This window comes from Dryobates pubescens, chromosome 15 (genome assembly GCF_014839835.1).
Source record: "Dryobates pubescens isolate bDryPub1 chromosome 15, bDryPub1.pri, whole genome shotgun sequence".
NCBI classification, from domain to species: Eukaryota; Metazoa; Chordata; class Aves; order Piciformes; family Picidae; genus Dryobates; species Dryobates pubescens.
In genome coordinates this window covers 137,964-160,012 of record NC_071626.1, presented here as the reverse complement: position 1 = coordinate 160,012, position 22,049 = coordinate 137,964, and the positions used below count along the sequence as shown (strand labels likewise).

General features: G+C 48.7%; 1 protein-coding gene across 1 annotated transcript in view; it reads right to left on the bottom strand.

Moving 5' to 3' along the window:
• Positions 1–22,049, bottom strand: part of ITPR2 (inositol 1,4,5-trisphosphate receptor type 2) — a 177,266-nt gene that overhangs the window by 79,374 nt on the left and 75,843 nt on the right. Inside the window, exons 22-34 of the mRNA XM_054168078.1 lie at positions 19,511–19,704; positions 18,654–18,786; positions 17,751–17,808; positions 16,855–17,020; positions 14,825–14,998; positions 10,224–10,313; positions 9,944–10,069; positions 9,647–9,769; positions 7,858–8,058; positions 5,654–5,905; positions 4,831–4,956; positions 1,266–1,394; positions 642–762 (exon numbers count right to left, since the gene is read on the bottom strand). Of these exons, the coding sequence (XP_054024053.1) occupies positions 642–762; positions 1,266–1,394; positions 4,831–4,956; positions 5,654–5,905; positions 7,858–8,058; positions 9,647–9,769; positions 9,944–10,069; positions 10,224–10,313; positions 14,825–14,998; positions 16,855–17,020; positions 17,751–17,808; positions 18,654–18,786; positions 19,511–19,704 (1,893 nt within the window). The remainder of the gene's footprint in view (positions 1–641; positions 763–1,265; positions 1,395–4,830; positions 4,957–5,653; positions 5,906–7,857; positions 8,059–9,646; positions 9,770–9,943; positions 10,070–10,223; positions 10,314–14,824; positions 14,999–16,854; positions 17,021–17,750; positions 17,809–18,653; positions 18,787–19,510; positions 19,705–22,049) is intronic.

The window sequence follows — 22,049 nt, the reverse complement described above, 5'->3', positions numbered from 1 at the left end:
CCACACCTGAGAGCGCCTGAGGCACGGCTGGGGTCCCGTCAGTGGGAAGCCAGAGTAGCAAGAAGGTTGGACGCCTGCAACAGCACAAGAGCATCCTCACTGAGAACCCCAACTGCAACCCTCCTCCAAAACCCAGAAAAATGAATGAAAGAAAAGAAGAAGATTGAAAGTAGAGGCAGAAATTAAATTGAGCACAGAGGGAACAAAGTCACACAGAGAACTCCAGACATCAGCCTTGCCTTCCATTCAGGCTTTCCCCTTGACTTCCCCAGGAGCAGGAGGCACACAGTGGACACCTACCACAGACCACCAGCCCCGCACACCTAGAAATGCCCAGGCTTGTCTCCTGGCACAACATGTGCTACATTTTAAGATCATCACTGGCTTAAGGTGAAGTTCAAGCATGGCTCACTTAGCAAAGGTCTCTCTGACCCACAGGTTTCACCCAACAGCTCCATTTGATGAGGCAGATTGGAATAAGTTCTAAAAGGGGGAAGAAGTTAGCCTCAGAAAGTGAGATTTCTGAAATCCTCGCTGTCACAGTTTCAGGGTGGCAGGATTAAACTAAACACTGTTACACCTTGTGTAATTCTGATGTTAAACCACAGAGAAGAATAATGAAAGCAAAACCTGGCACCTACCCACTTCAGCCAAAGTCTTGATGCACGACTCCACTGAGGCTTTCTGTGTTGGATTTGGCCAGGTACAGTTGTAAATTCTGAAAGCAGACTGCAGGAGCTGAATGAAAACAGGCTGGTGTGTCTGAAAACCAGAAAGATGGGACTTTACCCCCTGGAGTCTCCCCACAACTGCCCCAGGGTTTGACACAGTGCAAACCACATGGCTTGCTGACTCAAGTTACAGTTCCATGACATTCTCTTTGCTCTCCGGACTGGAGGGAACAGGAATCAGTGCTGCACCTCTACAAAGGGCAAAGCGTGCAATTGTTCCTCACATCACCACTGACACTCGGCAAACAGCAGAGAGCAGAAGGACTGCCAAGTCTTTCCAGTTCTCAGGTCTGTGTCCCTTTTGTCATAGGACACAGCATTTACCTCACACCAAGTCAGGAGTAAATCTGACCATATGGAGCTATCTATGGGCTCAGAGCTGTGGGTGATAAACATTAAGTGTTGTAAAGGAGGAATCAGCCTGCAAGCCAGTGGCATGTGAGGGGGCAGAGAAACCAGAGGAGGATGTGAAGACACAGCATTGCCGTCTGGGTAGCAGGAGTCTCATTCATGGTTTGTGTGTCTTTTCCTTACCTGCAGGCTGGTGCTGTTGTCTGAGAATGGGGAGCTGAAGAAGCCACTCACAATACTCATCACAGGCTCTGTGACATATTTCTCCAGAGAGGTGTCTGCATGCTTGCGATCTGTGGTCGTGTTACAGACCTGCAGGGAGGGAGGGAGCAGCGATGTTCAGCTCCTTCAAAGGTGCCAGCCTTATTACCCTGCATTCATTACAACACAGGAACACTTCTTCATGCAACCCCAGATCATTTGTACACAAAACCCATCAGCTCATCTTCCTCCCTGGAGGCCCACAGTGTCTTTTGAGCACCTTCTCATCTGAAGCAGCTCTCTGCCTGGCTGTTCTTCGCCACCTCGGTCAGCACATTGCTGCCACTTAGAGCTTTTGACAGTTCAAGATTGGCCTCGCCTCCCATTGTGGGGCTGGTTGGGAGAGGCACATGAGACAGAAACATTTCAAATAAGGTTTAACTTCTCCCTGCAATCAATCACCACAAATGAGTGGCAAAGGCAAAGCTCATTTGCAGGAAAGCTGCTCTTAAAAAAGGGAAGGAAAGGAGATAGCAGAGTTGACACCAACAGCCTTCAGGGTTGCAAGCTGTAGAGCAGGAGAGCCACATGGGAAAAATGTGAAAGATGAGGTAAAAACAGTGAAAGAAGAGAATAGATGGTACTGGGACAGCTCTGAAGCACAGGAGGATGACTAGAAGGTGGGAGGATGGGGGAAGATTTGTATCAAAGACCCCTGAAGACCCCTTTGGTACAACACTGAAAGTTTGTTGCTGCATGAAGATTCCATGAAGAAAGGAAAAGAGCAGTGTGGGTGGTGTCCTTCAGTACATCTTTGATTTCTTTTCAGCAGCAGTGAACAGCTGCAGCCCTGCTGACTGTGCCCAGGGCAGTGTAAGCTCTAGAGAAAAGACTCCGCAAAGGGCCACGCCTGGCGAGAAAGGCAGGACTGGACCGACAGGGAGCACACCCCAGAGCCGCGCTCCACCTTCAGCAGCCTCAACCAGGCAGCTGTAGCCATGCTCACAAGGATGGAAGGCAGAGCTGTTCTTTCACCCCTGCAGGCCACAAACTGCTGCAGCCTTCCAGGGAATCTATGCAAAAGCAGAACTTATTTTGTGCACGCAGCTCTGGGGTAGCCTTCTCGTTGCCTCTGAGCATTAAACACACTTATGAAACCTGGGCTGTACCTACTCACCACTGCATCACACTTTGGATGGGAAACTGAGGTCCAGAGAAGCTGAGTGAATTGCTCAGCATCACAGAGAGAAGTTGGTGACAGGATCAAAATGATCATCCTGAGTCTGACAGAGGGCAAACTGCTCTGCAGTTACACACTGCCGCTGTCACCCTTGGACGCTGTGAGACAGAAAGCTCACCAGCAGAGTTTCAAGGTGGGTTACTGACGTGCCATCCAAAAGCACTCCTGTTCGGAGCAACACAAAGGCATTTGGAGTTGAACACAAAAGCACTGACATGCAGCAGGCAGAGGTAGAAACTGAGAGAAATGAGGCATCTTGAGGAGCTTTGCTAAAGTGCGTCAGACAAACAAGTCATGCCCCCACACAGTGCATTTTTCATCCCTCCAGGAAAGGAGATTTTGACCAGAGAACAGTGGCTAAACTGAAATAGCAAACTCCTCAGCCCTTCAGTTCTGGGAGCAGTCTGACACCACCTCCACCCCCATCTCTTCTTCTTTGGTTGTGATTGTTTGATTGTTTTTTTGTTTGTCTGGGGTTTTTAATAATCACAGAAATAAAACCCTCTTGAAGTTTTCCTGCCTTTAATTAATCTGTATGCCAGTTTTGGCTGGAACCAGTAGCTCTGAAGCTCAGCCCTTGTGATCCCAATGGGAAGCCAGGGAGCTGTGCACTGCTAGCATGGCAAATTCAGAAATCACCAAAACTAAATTCCCAAAAGCTTTAAAGCTCTCCCCTTCGCTCGTCTGAAAGGCAGAGCCATATGGGGGGTGCCACTCTGCTCCCACTCCAGCCTGAAAAGTTCCCAGCACAGAAGGAATTTGGAAATCCTCTCATTTGTGTTTTTATCCCTCTGCTCTTTGGGGACTAAAATATGTGGAAGAAAAAACCTGAAATGCATGAAGTGGAGATGAGGATTGAGAAACCAGTGTTTAAAAACCCCTTTAGAGGCTTTGGGGACAAAACTCAGATGAATAATGCTTCAAAAATTCTGCAGAGAAAGCCAGGATGACTTTTACAGCTGTCAGACCCTGGCTCTCTCTTTAATCCTGCTCAGACTACAGCCGCTGACTCCCCGGCTGGGCCACACACAGCACAGAGAAGCCTTTCCTGCAGCAACAGCCCTTTGCTTAGTGCACTGCTGCAAGGACCCGCAGGAGCAGCAGCTGGCAGAAGCTGCAGGCCCAGGGTGTCTTTGACAGCACACCTGCCTTGGCAGCCTGGCCCGCTGCAGCAGCCTGGCCTGCGCCTGCTCTGCAGCATGCTGGAAGAACAGACAGCTGGGGACTGCTTCCTTCCTCAATACACAGGCTGACAAAAAAGATTCCTTTTTGGCTTCTTGTTATAAAAAGGGAAGGGATCCTGCCCTGAGGAGAACACTCTGCCCCGCTGGCACTGCTAGGCAAGAGCTCACAAGCCCTCCACTGACTGGCACTTGGAGCAGAAGGCAAAACATTTCCCCTTCCCCCAGCCAAAGCATCCCTTGCAGCTCCCTGGGACACACAGGATCAAAGGGCTCTTTTCCTCACTGCTCTGAAAGCTGTTGTAACACCTTTTGTGAGGCTGACAGCTGCCTAACCGTCCTGAGAGCTCCACACCACAACCGCCTCTCAACAACACTGCCTTTGTAACACAGGGGCTCTGCCTGGGCCCAGAAAAATAATTCTGAGCAAATACATTCAATAGGCTGGCAGCAAGGGCTGCCCAAAGGGAGCTGGCTGAAGAGCAGGCCAGGCCACAGCACCTCTGTACTGCTTTTTGCTGTTATCCAGGAAATTCAGAGGATTAATTAGGCATCTGCCCGAGCAGTGCTGGGTTGATGGCTGGACTCAATGATCTTAAAGGTCTTTTCCAACCAAAATGATTCTGTAAGGGGCTGTGGGCTGGGAAAAGCTAGGCATGTGCTACCAACACAGGTCTGGAACACCTCCAAAAGACTTTGCAGCATCAAAACATCAAACACAGTCCACCACCCACCAAAATCCTACTGTTCCACTTCTTGAGCAGAAAGAGCAACTCCATTAGCTGCTATCAGCATCAGGCTCTTCCAAGCAGCAGTAACCTCCTGGAACAGGGCATATGATGTAAGCAGTAATCATTATGTCACACTGCCTTCTCCTCATGGTTCTGCAAGTCCTATGACTTCCCTCATTTTCTGCCTCCAAAATATCAGGGAATGGGAGTTCAATTCAACTTCTGACTTGAAATTTAATTCAACAAGTAATGACAGCACAAATCTCCCCAGGGTCCACAGAAACAGTGCCTACAGTCCTAACTGCTGCCCATCAGCTTGCAACCTGGTCTGTTCTATTCTATTCTATTCTATATCAATTAGTCTGCTGGAATATTTAATGTCTCATGAAGCTTACCCTTGCCATATCAATGAGGAAGTTCTCAAATAACTTCCAGATATGGTTACTGGCATAGATCTCTTTCATTTCCACTTCAGTGTCCACGTAACAGTGGTTAACAAAATTAACGTAGGCAATCTTCACCTGCAGGAACAGTAAAAGCAACCAATATGGAATGGAACAGCAACAACCACTGATGTGATGTTTTCTGTCTGCAAAAATACGGAACAATAAGGATGATCCTTTAAGTACAAACACAATAAACCCAGCAATCATGCATGTGTCCCGTTTTGAAGAGTTGAGGGAGGAGTATAGCAACAAATTCTCCCCAGCTGAAGAGAGACAGGGAACTACTGGAGAAAGTGGAGGGCCTGTGGCCCTTTGTCCTATCACTGGGCACAACTGGAAAGATCCCAGCTCCATCCTCCTGCCCTCCACCCTTTAGCTATTGATCAGCATTGAGCAGATCCCCTCTTGGGCTGCTCTCCTCCAGGCTAAACAGCCCCAGGGCTCCCAGCCTCTCCTTGTCAGTCCCCTCAGCATCTTCGTGCCTGTCAGACTCTGCAGAACTTCCTTGACCCTCTTGACCTGGGACAAGAACTGTACTCCAGAGAAGGCCTCGTCAGGGCAGGGCAGAGGGGCAGGAGAACCTCCCTCACTCTGCTGGTCACGCTCTTCGTGATGCACCCCAGGCAGCCACTGGCATTCTTCGCCACAAGGGCACACTGCTAGCTCCTGGGACGCTTGCTGCCCGCTTATATCTGACTGGCCAGCAGGCTAGGAACAGCAAAGCCTCTCCTGAGCTGCTGAGCACACCAGGTCTGCGGCCCGAGGGCCTCACCTCGGGAATGCAGTCGTCGTGGGTCACCACTCTGACGATGTCGTCCAGGGGCAGGAGGGAGTTGCACTTGATCTCGGTGTAGACGTTCTTGCCCTCGGTGCAGGCCGCCAGCAGCTCCACCAGCGTGATGTGGTAGGCCAGGGCCCCGCAGCCGTCGGCGCGGTCGCGCTCCGAGCACATCATCTGCAGCAGCAGCGGGAAGGAGGCACGGTCGTTGTAGAACACCAGCACGTCCTCGCCCCCGGCGATCAGCTGCAAGACACCAGCACCCCTCAGCACCCCTCAGCACCCTGCCCACGCCCAGCGAGCCTCTGGCACAAAGTTACACCCCTGGTTCAAGGACACCAAGCACATCTCAGCTGGCTGCGGAGAAGCTGTCCTGAGTCCCTGCGAGTGCCAACCATTTGGCTACACTGTGCCCTTTACACTGGATTGCCATTCCGGTGCCTCTCTCACTTGCCCGTAACCTCCTACAGATTTTGAAAAGGAGCAGCATACACACATAGAATAAACCAGGTTGGAAGAGACCTTCAAGATCATCGCATCCAACCCATCAACCAATCCAACACCACCCAAACAACTAACCCAAGGCACCAAGCACCCCATCAAGTCTCCTCCTGAACACCTCCAGTGATGGTGACTCCACCACCTCCCCAGGCAGCCCATTCCAATGGGCAATCACTCTCTCTGTATAGAACTTCTTCCTAACACCCAGCCTGAACCTCCCCTGGTGCAGCCTGAGACTGTGTCCTCTTGTTCTGGTACTGGCTGCCTGGGAGAAGAGACCAACATCCGTCCGTCTACAACCTCCCTTCAGGTAGTTGTAGAGAGTAATAAGGTCACCCCTGAGTCTCCTCCAGGCTAAGCAACCCCAGCTCCCTCAGCCTCTCCTCGTAGGGCTTGTGTTCCATCCTACCCCTGTCATTCAGAGGCACTCCCTTCCCCCTGCAAATTCCTGCAGGAGTCATGATGTCAAATCTGAGTTCACTTCAATTGCCATCATGTAGCCAGCTCAGAAATGTAACACTATATTTGTGCTGTTAGAGGTCAGTAACAATGTTTAAATCGAGAAAAGTCTAAGCAGTTTTTTTGGTGAGAAAGTAAAAGCCTGCAAGAGGCTGTGGTGGAAGGGGGGGAAATGTAAAAGCACAAAGATAAAAGAACTGTTTGAATTATGTAAATCAAAGACGTGTAATTGATGTTGCATGCTAAAACACTTCAGTCAAACTGAAAAGGTTGAGGTGGATTCCATTAAAGGTTATCCATGTAGGCTGAAGCTTTATTTTCTTAATTGGAAGTTTTTATTCTTTGTTGCTGTGGAGCAAAACTTCAGCAAGGTTTATCTGAGCTTTATCTGTGTTTTCTTTGTGCAGATGTCTCTAAAACAAACAAATGCATATAGTAAAGCAAAGCAACGTGTTCCCTGGACTTGGATCCCGTCTGAACTTCTCACCATATTCAGCTCTACCCACTTATTAATTTCACTGAGCTGTTAATATAATTACAGTTAAATGCAAGCTAAAGACTTCACTTCTCATGCACTCTGTGTATCAAATCCTAAAGGTAGAGAAGCCAGTAAGGTATTTTTCTATCAGCTTCATAGGCCTCAAGAGTCTGCAGCCCCATTTAGACAAATCCATAGAGGTGAGAGTCTCTAATGTAATGATTCAGTATTCAGTATCACTAAGGTTGGAAGAGACCTCAAAGATCATCGAGTCCAACCTGTCACCACAGACCTCATGACTAGAGTAGGGAGGACAATAGTGCCCACTGCAGGCTTGAAATCACAAGCTTTCCATTAAGGGTCTTACGTGCTACCAACTGAGCCACACCACAGGCATGATAAAACCATGTGGCAAAACCATGGCACAGTGTGGCAAGAATGCTGCATAAATGGGCTCCTGAATTACAGCAGAGGAAACTGAAGGTTTATGTAACTCTGCTATTTCCATGCCACACTATCCACAAACAGCTATCTCCCCAGCACCATGCTAACACTCCTGTTTCCTTTCTAGTTCTGCAGATGGCCTTACAACATGAAACTCCCCCAAACCTCTGCTAACATTCCTCACTTGTGCTACCACCCAGCCCTGACACGCTGACGTCGTGCGTCCCAGCGGCACCAAGAGCAGCCGAGGCAACCCCACACCTCCTGCGCCGAGCAGCCAGCGCACGGGCGGTTGGCACCCGAGCCCTTCGCTCACCTCCGTCATGACCATGTCCTGGCACTTCTTCACGTACTTGCCGTCCGCCTTCACGATGGTCTGCAGGAAGCGCAGGTACTCCACGTGGCGGCCGTGGGTCTCGATGCAGTGCACAAAGTGCTGCACCACTCTGTCGCTCAGCTCGTTGCACAGCAGGTAGTTGTTGGTGAAGATGTGCCGCATGGTTTCAGCTTCCAGGAGCTACACACATTAAAAAGTGGCCGGAAAAGGCCTTTCAGCTCACCCAGCCCAACCGTTCCCTAACTGTACCAAGGCTGGGGCTAAGCCATGGCCCTCAGCACCACGTCTCTGCCTCTCCAAAACACCTCCAGGGATGGAGATTCAGCCACCTCCCTGGGCAGCCTGTGCCAGGCTCTGAGAACCCTTTCAGTCAAGAAGTTTCTTCTAATGCCCAACCAAAACCTCCCTCCATTTCCTCTCCTCCTGTCACTTGTTACCAGGGAGAAGAAACCAACACCCACCTGGCTCCAGCTTCCTTTTAGGGAGCTTTAGAGAGTAATGAGGTCTCCCCTGAGCAGGTGTTTTGAGAAGAGCAGATGTTTTGAGACTGACAGATTGACAGGACCAGAGGAAGGCATGTTGGGAAAGTCCAGTGTGCAGCAGCCCAGTGATTAAGCAGTAACCTTAGGGCACAGCTTTCCTTTATGATGGGATTTCTCCACACTTTCCTGTGAGTACAAAGTGGTCCTAAAGTGGACGTAGACAAAATCTGTGCCCCTGGGGAAGGTGAAGACACACGCACAGACACACACACACAATGCTGCTAGAGCACTCTGCAGGAACTGTGGTATACAAGGCAAAGGAGACCACATTCATCCCACTTGCCAGCAGATTTGCTGAGAGGCAGCCAAGTAACATGAGTAGCTATCTCTGGCTCACTCTGTGATTCCAGGAGGCAGAGGTTATCATGTGCAGTCTGATCACTGTGAAGGACCATCTCCTGCCACCGTAACTGCAGAGGGAACCTAAGGCTTCGTTGCTTACAGAGAAACAGATCCACAGCAAGAAGGGGATGTTGCTGAGGACCCAGCATCCAGACTTGATGTGTTCTTGGTGCTCTGGCTTCAAACTTGCTCTAGTTTGGTCCCTTGGACACCAGGCTCATAAGGGCCTGTTGTGCTCCTCAAGTATATCTTTCTGTTTGCTGACTCTTGGTGAAGCAAGGAGTGGGGTCAGTAAAACCTCTACCAGGGAATTCTGGAGGGCAGACTTCAGAATGTTCAGGACACTGGTGAAGAGTTTCCCTTGGGAGACCGTCCTGAAGGGCAAAGGGGTCCAGGAAAACTTCCTCAAGAAGGAAGCCTTAGAGGCACATGGGCAGGCTGTCCCCACGTGTTGTAAAACAAACACTCAGGGAAGATGCCCATCCTGGCTGAACAGGGAGCTATTGCAGGGGCTCAGGAATAGAAGGAGAGTTGACCACCTTTGGAAAGAGGGGCTGGCAACTCCAGAAGAGTACAGGGATCTAGTTAGGTCACGCAGAGGGAACGTCAGAAAGGCAAAAGGCCAGCCAGAACTCAGCAGAACAGGTTTGCACAAATCCATTAACAACAAAGAACACCCAGGTGTCCTACTTTTTAAATGGCAGCATCGAAAACAATGACACAAAGAGCAATGATAAAGGAGAAAAGACAGGAGAGGGAAGACAGTGAGGGAGAAAAGACAGGGCAGGCATAGCTTAATTAAGTCATTTATTCAGCACAATCATCTGTCAGCAAGTCCCAATTTACTGCCCGTTCTAACACCCTCCTTGAAATGCACTTCTTACCCCTGGAGTTAAGAACAAGTTGAGATTTTTGTGGAGGAGAACTTGATTCTGAGGATTTCCTCGACAGAAATTCTGAAGGAAAGTGTGGGCCAGATTCATGACTTCATTCATCTTCTCATCACTCTGCAGGAGAACAAACCAAGTCAGCTGGGCATGCCTAGGCACACAGCTTCTTCACCCCTGTGCCAGAGCTCACTGAATTCAGCTTTTAATACACATCACATTGATTCCCGAGGCTCTGGAGGCCTTTCCCCTTATCGAGTTCATCCACCTTACTGCTGAAATGAGGAGACCAACCTTTTCATAGGGTATCTGCAGAAGGTCCAAGACCACCAAGTGGGCGCCCATATTTTTCAGCAGTCGCTGCTGTTGATTCCGACACTTTTTATTCTGAACACAAAGTTTGCTGAGTCGAACCAAAATCTATAAATAAATGAACAAATAAACAAAGCTGCAAGAAGGCAAAGAACCAGTGCTGTCACACAGAGCCACACAAACATTCCTTTCAAAGTGATTACTACGTCTACTCAGCCAGCCAGCCCGCCCGTCAGGCAGGCTCCCTGGCAGCCGTACCGACCTCCTTCACGATGTTGTAGTTATTGCTTTTGTTGCTGTCTATCTGTGGCTTTTTGATCCCATCCTGTATAGGACTCAGAATGTTGGACTCCTGTAACAAGGAACACACAACAGGTGGAGATCTATTGCAATTGCCTGAACACAAACTGTATCTTAGGGAACAGACATAACACAGATAACAGAGACTCATTTTTCTTTGTGCAGCCATCCAAGTGAGTCTGAACAGCCACATTCAACTCCTTCCTTTGTTTCACATTTCCAGCATGATTGGAGGCAACTGCTCTAGGTCTGCATGCCTCTGATCTTCCAAAAAGAGAACAGGTTCCTAAATCGCAGACAAGAATTTAGATACAATGAGCATAGGGACCATAAGTGAACTTCAGCAGCCAACACTCGATCCAGAGATCCCTAATGCAGCTGGAAAGATGACAGAGTTTGTGAGAACATTTCAAAGGTCTGGAGAAATAGCTTAAGGTGACCTCTGTAGCTGAGAGAAGTAAGGTGGAGTTCTCAGGTGTACAGCAACAAGGAGCACAAGGACAACAGAGATGTTCCTCCCCCACACAGAGGACTCTTCTGTCCTTGTCTCTGGATGATGCAGGAAAGGATTTAAACACAAATGGGAACTTTCTTTTAAACTGCTGCATCAGTCTGGACTCTGCATGCTGTAGGCCCTGGCTCATGGAAAGCCCCAGCTGGGTATGATGAATAAAGTGTAACTGCCACACCTCCACACCTTTCCATGGTATCTCAGTCAAAACAAGGGAGAACATTCTACACAAACACGTTGACAGTGCTGGGTTGCTTCTGCAGCCTGCTAGGGTAAGGCTTTCTTGACTGGAAACACAAAGAACTGAAGGGCTGGGCTTTGGATACTGAAATTATCAAGCCCACAGAAAAACTGCAGCAGACCTGGAGATGGAGGAAGTTCTTCACCGTGAGTGGTGAAGCCCTGGAATGGGTTGTCCAGGGAGGTGGTTGAGGCCCCATCCCTGGAGGTGTTTAAGACCAGGCTGGATGAGGCTCTGGCCAGCCTGATCTAGTGTGGGGTGTCCCTGCCCATGGCAGGGGGGTTGGAACTAGATGATCCTTGTGGTCCCTTCCAACCCTGACTGATACTATGATACTTTGCCTCACAGTGTAAGCACAAGGATGCAAACCGGTGTGAAAAAGCAGCAGACAGGTGTGCTCTGGGTGCCATTGCACAGGGCAGGTTCAGCAGACTAAAGCACCAAGTGCAGGCCAGTCTGAACGTTTGTGCCTCCTGAAACCTCTCTGAACTTTGCTAGCTGATGGAGAAGAGAAGCTCTGCAAATTCCATCTGGCCTGAACTCCCAGCGGAGCAGGAACAGCTTGGCCACAGGAGCTGTTTGTGAGAGCGTCGGCACCGCTGCTCGGCAGTGATCGGAGCAACAGCAGAGGCTGTTTCCTTGTGCAGGGTGTTAGCATGCACACTGCCTTCCCTCTGGCTGCTGGAATCAATACTTTGGAAGATATTTCAGGCTCTTTGCTATAACTAACTTCCCTCTTTTGTTCTGGGACTGTGGGTTAACCAAGATTAATTTACCTGTTACTTCTATCAGCATTCTTCCTCAATCAAAGTAGTTTTATAATCCACAGGAACCATATGTCTTGTAAGTGCTGATCAGCATTAAACTGCTGAATCTATCCCTTCTCTGAACAAAGCAAAGCTTTCTTTACTGAATCCATAGAGTATGCCAGGGATGTAGTCATCAAGAGGTAATCACACCACCGGCAGACCAGAGGCACTCAGCTGCATGTCTTGCCTCGTTATGCTCCAAGACAGACGCTTCCATAGGGGACAGGAGTCACAGAGATCACAAGGAGAAAGGTTTTCACCTCACCACCCCACCTTCAGGGAACAGTATTTTCTGGATGTCCACAAAAAAAACACATGGATGCCCAGATTCCAGCATTCAGTCCACGCTGCTCCTGCTGCTGAAATGGTCTGCCTCACCTCAGCTGTGCAAGGCACGAGTCAGTGCCATGCTGGCAGAGTTTTGCCCTCCTCAGGCTGCATTTCCTTACCCAGGGGAATAAGGGGTCCTCTCAGAAATTCCAGTTCACTGTCTCAAACCGTCAAGGAGGTGTCTGTTTAAACATTTCCAGAGCAAAAGCAAGGTGCCACAGACCAGCTAAGGAGGGGAGCAAGGGAACACACCACATGCTTCAGGGTGCTGAAGGTTTGTACCCATTGAAGCTTCTCTGACCTTTCCAGGTGGATGGTGAAGATGAGAAGCTCCAGACATGCCACTGCATTCCAGCCTCAGCTGAGAGTCCTTCCACTAAGACGACTACTCCTCCTCAGATCCACTGCTGGTGCTACACCACCAATGCATTCTCCAGAGACATGAGAAGAAACACCGCACTCTCCATGGGCAGTGGCACAAAGAGAGACTCGTAACTCCCTTGCTAGAGATACCCAAGCAAACAGGCTCCATCTGCTTCTCCCTTCTCAAGCAAGGCTCAGGTATGCCAGACCAATTTTCCCATCTCTTCTTAATCCTCTATGGTGTCTAATTTAGGTCTGACCTAACTCCAAGCACTCTTTCCTGTCAAGATGATCCTGCATGGTTATAAGACTAGTTGGTTTTCCTCTGGAGAACTCTGGATATTTTATCTAGAAGAACATGGCCTTTTTTCTATAAATTCCATTTCTGGAGTCATATGACTGCAAATGAAGCATACTCCCTAAAGACCTAGAGGTTGATCCAGCTCAGTGTTGAACAGCCAGCATACATGCCAAGAAAGCAGGAGATCTCACAGGCATGTTTATCTGCTTGAAGATAGCCACCTGCTTCTCACAGTGCAAGTTCTGGCCCTCAGCTCACCTCCCATGGTCGACTGAAGATCTCAAAGAGAATGTTCACTATCTAAAGTGGCTTTGCCAGGTAAGACTTTTACACTTCCTGAGTGTAAAAGATTAAGGTAACAGTGGAAAAAAATACTGGAAAGATTCTGAGCTACTGTAACCTGGCACAGCTCTGAGGGAATCACCACCAGATGCTGCAAGCAGTTGTGCAGACTGCAGGCAATTGTTCTGAGAGAAGACTCTCTCGAACTGCTAGAGATGATGTCCTGCACTACTAATCCCTGCAGGCACGGGGCTGCCTCACAGGAGCAGAACACTGACAACACCCTGGTCAGAGATGTTTCTGTTCCTAGCACATCGCCTTCTCCCCTCCTCTTGACGGGGTACTTGGTGCTGTGGGTTAGTTGCTTGGGCGGTGTTGGATTGGTTGATGGGTTGGACGCGATGATCTTGAAGGTCTCTTCCAACCTGGTTTATTCTATGTATTATCCAGTGTGAATTTCATTCCAGTCTACAGTTTTCATGGAGGTTCTCTGCCATCAGTAGGGATGCAAAGGACCTCTCTACACTTTAAAATGTGTAAGAGGTAAAAAGCCCCCTAAACATCCAGCAGCAATTCCATGTCCTGCTTCCCCATTTCCTTTTCCATTCACTAAATACAGAAAGGAACATTTTCTTTCCTACTTGAGCTATGCTTGAGGAAATCCCACATACCCAAGGTCACAAAGTCCAGACTCCTCCCCAGCGCTGACACCACTAAATTCAGATGAGTTAGGGTAGGACCTACACTGTCCCAAGGAATGAGGAATCTCTCTTGAAGCATTGGATTTTCTGCCATACAAAGCCACCTAAAATCTGCTTTCTCATCTGAAAGGCCAAGTGTGTGCCACAGACACCTGCAAACATCCTGTTTCTTCTCCACAGCTCCTACTTTTCCTCAGTGCATTGGCTTCACAATGCTGCACAATCTCCACCTGGCTTCCTACTAAATTTCCCCTGGTGACTTCCTTGCCCAATTTCCTGCCACCAAGGAACAGAATAAGGAAAGTGCTGTGTCAGAAATCACAGCTGCTCACCTCTCCCCGTTTCCTCTGATGAAAAAGGAAAAGCGGAACTAAATATTGGTGGGAAAACCTATCTACTGTTATGGTCCAAACCTCAGCCACAGCAACTCTTGCATTTTCATAGACTAGAGTTGGGGAATTTCTTAAAGCCTTCAACTGTGACTGAAAACCAAAATTCACTTTCTTAGTTTTAGTTTTATAATCAGGCCTCCATGGTTCCAGATCCAAGTTATAAGTTCTGAAACCACAATGTATGGCAGGATATGTATGTGGTATAGCAAGGCTCAGAAAACCCCAGGGTCCTTCTGTCAGTCTTATGTTTTGTGGACAGTGCAGTTCCTTGTGATGTTTGACTGTGCTCTTCTCCCTTAGCTGCAGGAACAGATACTGTCTGCTCCTTTCTTCCAGCAAGTCAGCACAACTGGCAGCTTGTGTTCCCTAGGTCACATCCCTGGCCACGCAGCTGTGACAAACACAGTGGCTTGCACCTAGCCAGGCAGGCAGCTCTGTGACACGTGCAGGCAGTTGGGACACTGAATGCATTGATAAAAGAGGTTGTATTTCCTACTCTCTTCCTGAAGCTCAGCTGGAACACCGCATGTTCTTGCTTTGCTGCTTTGATTGACCTGACCACCAACTTGTAGCTGTTCATTAAACTACCAGTCAATCCTGAAGCAGTGCTAAGAGCAAAGGTTTTAAACTCACCTCTATTGGCTCTTCTCCCCCTTTGGTTTGATTGTCACCCACCTCTCCACTCTCATAACTGCTGCTCTTCTCAACCCACAGTTCTGATTTTTCTACAGTCAGACGTAGCTGATCAAGATCAGCCTTGATTTGCTTGTAGTTATCAACATCTTGATTAGACACCAGCAACTGGACCTGGAAATAGAGAACAGTGTAAACCTCTTAAAGCAGTAGCACCAGCACTTATGCCTGGGAATTTGCTTCACAGTTTCCATTCTGAGCCCTTCCCAAGGGCTTTATGTCACTTTCTCTGTGAAATTGAACCATCTCACATGCAGCCTTTTCAGTCCACATTCATCAAAGAACCTTTAACAGAGATGGAGGCCGTAGCTGCCCAAAACAGGACAGTTACAACTTCCACAACATTATCTCTCCTGCTTCAGTACACAGTGAAACTTCTCCTGCACTGGCACAGCTTTCCAAGCTCTTGAGCTCTGTGCACCAGTTGGGACCCTCATAGTATCAAGCCAGCAAAGTTAGTTATGTGGTATGAAAGCAGAACAGGTGGAAACAGCTCCTCCCACTGCCACGGTTCTTCCAAGAAAACAAAAGGATGATAGGAGAAGGAATCAGGGCAGCAGAAGTCAGGTGGCTGCAGCGTTGATGCTCACCTGCATCACCTCAAACACTGCACAGTAACAGACTGAAACACTGCTAAGGCCAGCTGGGGAAAGTGTGTTTGAATATAGTTCACCAACTAACTCCTGGCTTCACAACATCTCTCAGCACCTGACCTGCTGCCTCTTACTAAGATTAGCCTCACTTTTTTGTAGTGCTAAGATTATTTGCTGGTTTTTTTCACTGCTGCTTGCAGTTCTTGATCTAGCATGCTCCACACATTTCCAATCTTTGCAATGCTCTTTGCTCTACCAGGGCAATTAATGAAGGTAATATTCCAAAAACCCTAACAAGAGTCTGCAGCACAGCCATGAGCACTGTTAAGAAATGACACTTATGTAAAAGGTGACAGTCACAAAGAGTAACAGAGCTGGTTTGGTTGGAAAAGACCATGGCTTATGTCCAGCCATTCTCTAACTCTCCCAAGGCTGGTGCTAAACCACATCTCTGCCTCTTCCCATGGCAGCCAAGAACACTGAGACATTCACAGTTCATGTTCTCTACAGCCTTTTTTTGTTTATTCAGTAATTAACCTTTTCCATGCTTCACAAAGTGATGTTCAGCTACTGAGTCCATGCCTGCCTGGGAACAGCAGCTGGGTGTGCAACCACCCAGCATGGCCTAACACCAATACTCTGGTGGGAGGCCACAATGCTGCTCTGCAACAGCACTGAAGGAAGGTTTCCAGGTCTTTATCACTCAGCTGTTTCTAAACAAGAGAAACATCCAGATCTTATGTAACAACGAGACAAGCAGCAATCAAACTTCTGAGGCGAGCATCAGATGGTCTTACCAACACATGCTACTCCGGGTTACGTAACTGAGAGGTCTCTGTCACTCAGCTCTCCCCATCCTAATCCACTGACACATGGAGCCTGCACATGCACCAGCATCAGGCAGAGAGAAAACAAGCTGCTAACAGGCTTGGCTCTGCTCCTGCCTTCCTGTTCTTTGGCCATATCTGTATCAGGCAGCAGAGAACAATGCAGAGACATGAACTGAAACCAGAAACACCACATGAATAACAAGAGAACTCTATGCCTAGCCTCAGGAGTCTTGAAAGGCTGGGAAGTCTTCCTGCTGACACTGCAGAACATGGGCTGCCAACAGCTGTGTCTCTGAGGGATCACCATAGCACACCTTGCTGGGAGATGGGTGTGAGCCATCTGTCACCACAGACCCTCCTTGTGTGGATGCAGTGCCAGAGAGAAGCCTTCCTGGGTGCACAGCTACCATGCACACTGGCACACGTGTTCAGCTAAGGAAACAAACAAACCTCTAAGGAAGAACACTGCCATGCTACACACAGCAATTGAGGTAAGCAAAGCAGCCTCTGGGAAGCCTTTGCCTGCCATGACACTGCTCATCCATACCTGTTTGAATGCTTGCAGAACTTCTGCCCTCTGGCTGAAGTGCTTAAACAGCAGGTGCAGAGCTCCCGAGAGCAAAGGCGGGTAGTCGTGCATGATGAGGTGAATGAGGACTCGTAGGAAAGTTCTGCCCCCTTCATCATCCAGCTGAACTGCATTCTTCTCCTTTCTGCAACAGAAATGGGAAAGAAGGATCAAATCAAGTGCAAAGAGGCTTTTGACATGAATGTGCTTTCATACACAATCCTCCTTTGACACAGCTCCTAAAACCAAGTCAAGGATGCTGCAGGACGGAAGCTCTGAACACCACTTTAACGTAGTTTCTAAGTACTTCAGTCCCACAGCCCTGTGGTGCTGCAGCAACCTTGTAGCAGAATGGACATCAGAGGCTCACACAGGCTTAGGGGTTGGAAGGCACCTGGAAATGCACGTGTATATGGAGCTGTCAGGCACTGTGACTGAAATGCACACTGCAAAACCCATTTATGCCTCCTAGAAATGGTACCAGGCTCATCCCCAATCCAAATTAATTCAAGTAAACAACATTTCATCAGAGATTAATTTGGCCCTTTTCACTCCTTCTCTCTTCAGCTGCTATCAACATTTTATTTAAGATAAATTAAGCTCAAAAACAATAGAGTCAGAGAATGGTTGGACTGGGTGATCCGAAAGGGCTTTTCCAGCTGGAAGGATTCAGTGATCCCTACCAACAGGGCTGTCTGCTTGTTTGAAATCCAGGTCTTTCCTGGCACCTTTCCATCCAGGTGTGGGTCATGTGGGAAGAGAGGAAGAGAAAGGGAGGTGAACATAAGCACAGAACAAACAGAGATTGTCCATGAGAAATATAAAGGTGAACCAACAGATAAATATAGAGAGAGGCAGAACTTCAAAGCATGTACCTGCCAGCAAACATGGTTTCAGCCTGAGCTGCAATTTCATCTATGTCAGGAACAGCTGCTGGAAAAAAAAAAATACAAATTCAAGTTTCAAAAGCAAGGCAGAGCTCAGTGTTTAATCAGCACAGCAGAGCAGAGCTCTGCTTGCCTTTCAAGCAGCTATTAGCAAGCCAGGGTCCAACCACTCAATCCTCAGCCAGATGAAATTCACTCTCTGCAAGAGCAGGAGGGAAGAACCAGGACATGGAGCAGAACTAGCTTGTGCATTACTGTCACTGAGAACACCCAAAATGTAGTGACAAACCAGGGCCTCATGGTGCCTGGAGCTGCACAAACCACCACTCCTGACCCACAAAGGACACAGAGCATGAAACTCGTGCATTTTGTGCTAGATCTGCCACTCCCCACAAAGCAGACAGGTGGATTTTAGAAGGTTTATCATCACCCAGATAAGTCACCACACTGTGCTCTGGAATAGCTTTAGCAGACCTTAGCTGTCCCTCTGATGCACAGCACCTCTGCCCTTCTTGCAGGTGGCCACACAGACATCAATCAGCCTGTGGAGTGCTTCTGTGCGTACAGGAATGCTCCCAGGAAAGCAGCTCCATCCCCACACCACATTCACCTGACTTCAATCTGTCCTCACCCATCCTCTACCACTTGTTCATGATCTACCCTCCCCTCTGTCACCGTGCGGTGTTTTGGGAGGAGTAAATGATCAGGAATCCTGTTTGTGCTGGAGGAGGCCAGGCCAGGCCTGGCTTTCTGGGATTCCTGAGAAGTTTCATTTCTCCGCTTCAGCCTTCCAGCTTCAGGCAGCCTGCACCTTCCAGGGCTGGCCAAGCTCCCCGTTTGCTGCATCCTGCACAGAAGCACTCTGCACTGCCACACAACAGTGACACCCACCTGAGGCAGCCCCTGGTGTGTCAGGTGGGGATGCTGCAGAGCAGTCCACAGTGCCACTGCTTTCCCCAAATTCCCTCTTGTAGATGGACAGCAGGTAGGATATTCGGTAGTCCAGCCTCACGCTGAGGATGAACTGGAAGGAAAAGGCAGCTTTAGATCAAGGCTTTCCTCTGCTGTCTGGTAAGAGGAGTTGGGACTTTCCTGTGCTGGGTCATACAGGGGGATGTTATTATTTTGATTAGTGGGTCAATTCTTTTAAGTAAATGTGTCCACTATGAAACTAGAATCCATTACAGTCATCAGTCTCCTGTAATTTCTTTCTTCATGGCACAAACCTGATACGAACTCCAAGAGCATGCAAGGCTTGGGTGACCCTGCTCTAGCAGGGGAGGTTAGTTGGACTGGATGATCTTCAGAGGTTGCCCACCACAGAGGTCCCTCCCAACCCCCACCCTTCTGTCATTCTGTGGGTCTAGGTCCCTTCCGCCCTTCCTCAAACTGCTGTAGCAGAAGAGTCAAGCAAGCTACCCTGGTGTGAGAGGAGTGCTCCTGAGACTGGAAACAGACACTGTCCAAAAAACCTTAGAGAGGCAGCTGGCAGGACAAGTGCCACCTTGGCACAGTTACGACAGCAGAGTGTCTACAGAATCTCCTCCTTCAGAAGCACAGCAGGTGTGCCAGAGAGAGGACCACAGCTGGACCCTTGTGCACACAGAGGAGTATCCTTCCACACAGCAAAGTGTTGTTTTCACAACCAGCCCAGTGAACAGTAAGCAGGTAGGTAACAGAACTGGCCCCTGTGGATAAGCAAAGCACCATGAGATGGCTGTGGTGTGACATCCACCAACCATTACTACCTGCAAGATCTCAATGATTTTCAGTTTCGTGTCCATCACAATCACATCTTCACTGTCTGAGGTGCTGGCTTGCTTGCTTGGGTGAAGGCTTGGCTGTACATCTGGGGTACTGATGGGAAACACAGATCCTCTGCTCAGCACCATTTGGGTCATCATCTCTCCCACACCGTGGATGGTCCTCATAACATTGTTTCCTGTGCATGAAACAAACAGATGTGCGCTGGCTGTGAGCAAAGCTTGCTTGCAAAGCTGTGTCACACAGAGGCATGTTGGCAAAGTCCTTTACAGCCCTAACAGGTACACTGAAAACCAAGCCCATCTGGCATCTGCTCTGCTCTGCAATCACTCTGAACTGGGCTGCTGAAAATAACTCTTCAGGTCCCTGCACAGAAGGGGAAAAATTATTTCTGACTTTACACAATGCTAGGGATAGAAAGCCAGAAGTCAAACCAGGGGCTGGATCCTTGTATCAGGCAGGCACAGAGAGCTCTCCTCACTGTTTACACCAGCATAACACAAACAAAGTAATTTCAAATGCCCTTCCTGCTGCAAATTTTCCTTTCAAATCACACCAAACAGCTGGGGAATAATGCAGCACGGGCACCTCCTTCTCCCAGCGTGTACTGATCACAGTCCAGTACACCCCCACATCAAGCTAAGTGGAGGACCTTCAGCCCTTAAAGTGGCTTCAGTTAAAGCGACTTTTTGCATCTTCTACATCTTCAAACCATGAAATAAATTACTTCTCTCGTATCAGCCTGTCCTTAACACTGATGGGTAAGTCCTCAGCAAGACCTCAAGGCTTTGCAGCTGCTTTGTGGCTGGTGATACTCCTGCTCTACATACCAGCTGAGAAGTCACCAGCCTCTCTCTCAGCATGTTTTCAAAATGCCTTCCACTCAGCTGCAGACTATGAACTGAGGCACTGCCCTCTGCAAAGCTCAGGAATTCTTGATAAAACAGCTTGAGTTCCTGGGGTTACCACTGACAACGAAACCACTCAAGTCCAAGACCAGCCCAGGAGATACTCTTCTCAAAAACTAGACACAACTGCAGTTTGTCCCAGATAAAGGACAGGAACTCCACTTCATCCTGAAAAGTTCCTGCCCAGCTCTTAGGACTGAAGTCCAGTTGGTGTAAAGTTAACCAAAAAGGTAATGTATTCTGCACAAGGATTCAGACAATGTTTTGTGTGGACCCCACGTTCTCAGAGAAAGCAAGCTGGGATTTTGCCTACAGGATACATCTTGCTTACTTCTCAGCTACCACTGGGGTGCTGCACAGGATGGGAATCAACTCCCTCCATGACCAAGGAATCAGCCACACTCTGCATTTCAGGATCACCTCCATAAATGAGAAGATTACTTTCTCCATCTCTAAAAGGGACAGTGAGAGGCCAGACTGGGAAGCACTCAGCCAGTGTGATGATGGTGCCTATAAAAGCATCTGGGAAATACAAAGAAATAACTGCTGTCCTTTCCCCTTACCCATGAAACACCAGTGCTAAAAGATGGGACAAACCAGTAAACAGTAGCTGTGAAGCTGCTTCCCAACAGCACTGGTGAGAGGGTACACCCTCTGCCCACAACACTCCTCTGTTATTTACTTTCATGCCACTGGTCTGAACAGGGAGAGCAGCACAGCAGAGGAGGATTGAGGAGGTGCTTATTGTCACTGTCATTTCAAACTGCACCCCATGAATGCACAGGAAAGGATCTCAGTGAGAGAACATTCTGCTGAATCCAGCTTAGGATTCACAGCTGGGGTGGGAAGTGGCTCAACACCGCATGACTGCAGTCAACAGCTGTGGTAAGACAAGGTGTCTTGGCAAATCCATCTTGGAGAAATCACAGAATGGTAGGGGTTGGAAGAGACCTCTGAAGACCAACCAGTCAAACCCCCTGCCAGAGCAGGATCACCCAGGGCAGGGCACACAGGAACACATCCAGGAGGGCCTGCGAAGTCTCCGGAGAAAGAGACTCCACAACCTCTCTGGGCAGCCTCCAGCACCCTCACAGTAAAGAAGTGTCTTCTCATGTTGAGGTGGAACCTCCCCTGGTCCAGTTTGTGACTTTTTGAGCAGCTGCCTGATGGTGACTGTTGTTTTCAATTAATGCAGAACAGGCTTGGGGAGAACATTCCCAGAGTGAAAATAACCCAGCAGCTGCAGCACTTTGGCATTCTTTTCATGGAAGGCTTTTTGTAGGGAGCTGGTGGAATGTAGCCATCTCTGAGGGTTAGACAGCAGTCCCCCAGCACAGCTAACTGCATCTCACGACTGGGAGGTTCTCCATAAGGAGCCTCAAGGATCATTCAGGTACATAAAGAGTGGGCAGTAGCTTCTCTTCCGGAAGATCCCCAGGTAACCTGCACTCGAGGTGCTCAGGGTTATATGCCCAGCCTTGGAAGTCTAGACCACATTAAGCATGGATTTAAATCTGTCACTCACAAGCATCAGGGCCCAGTAGTAGAGTTGCTTTTTCTTGCTAAGTTTTTGTGTTCTCTTGGCTTTAACAGAGTTATCTCAGCAGGAAAGGGG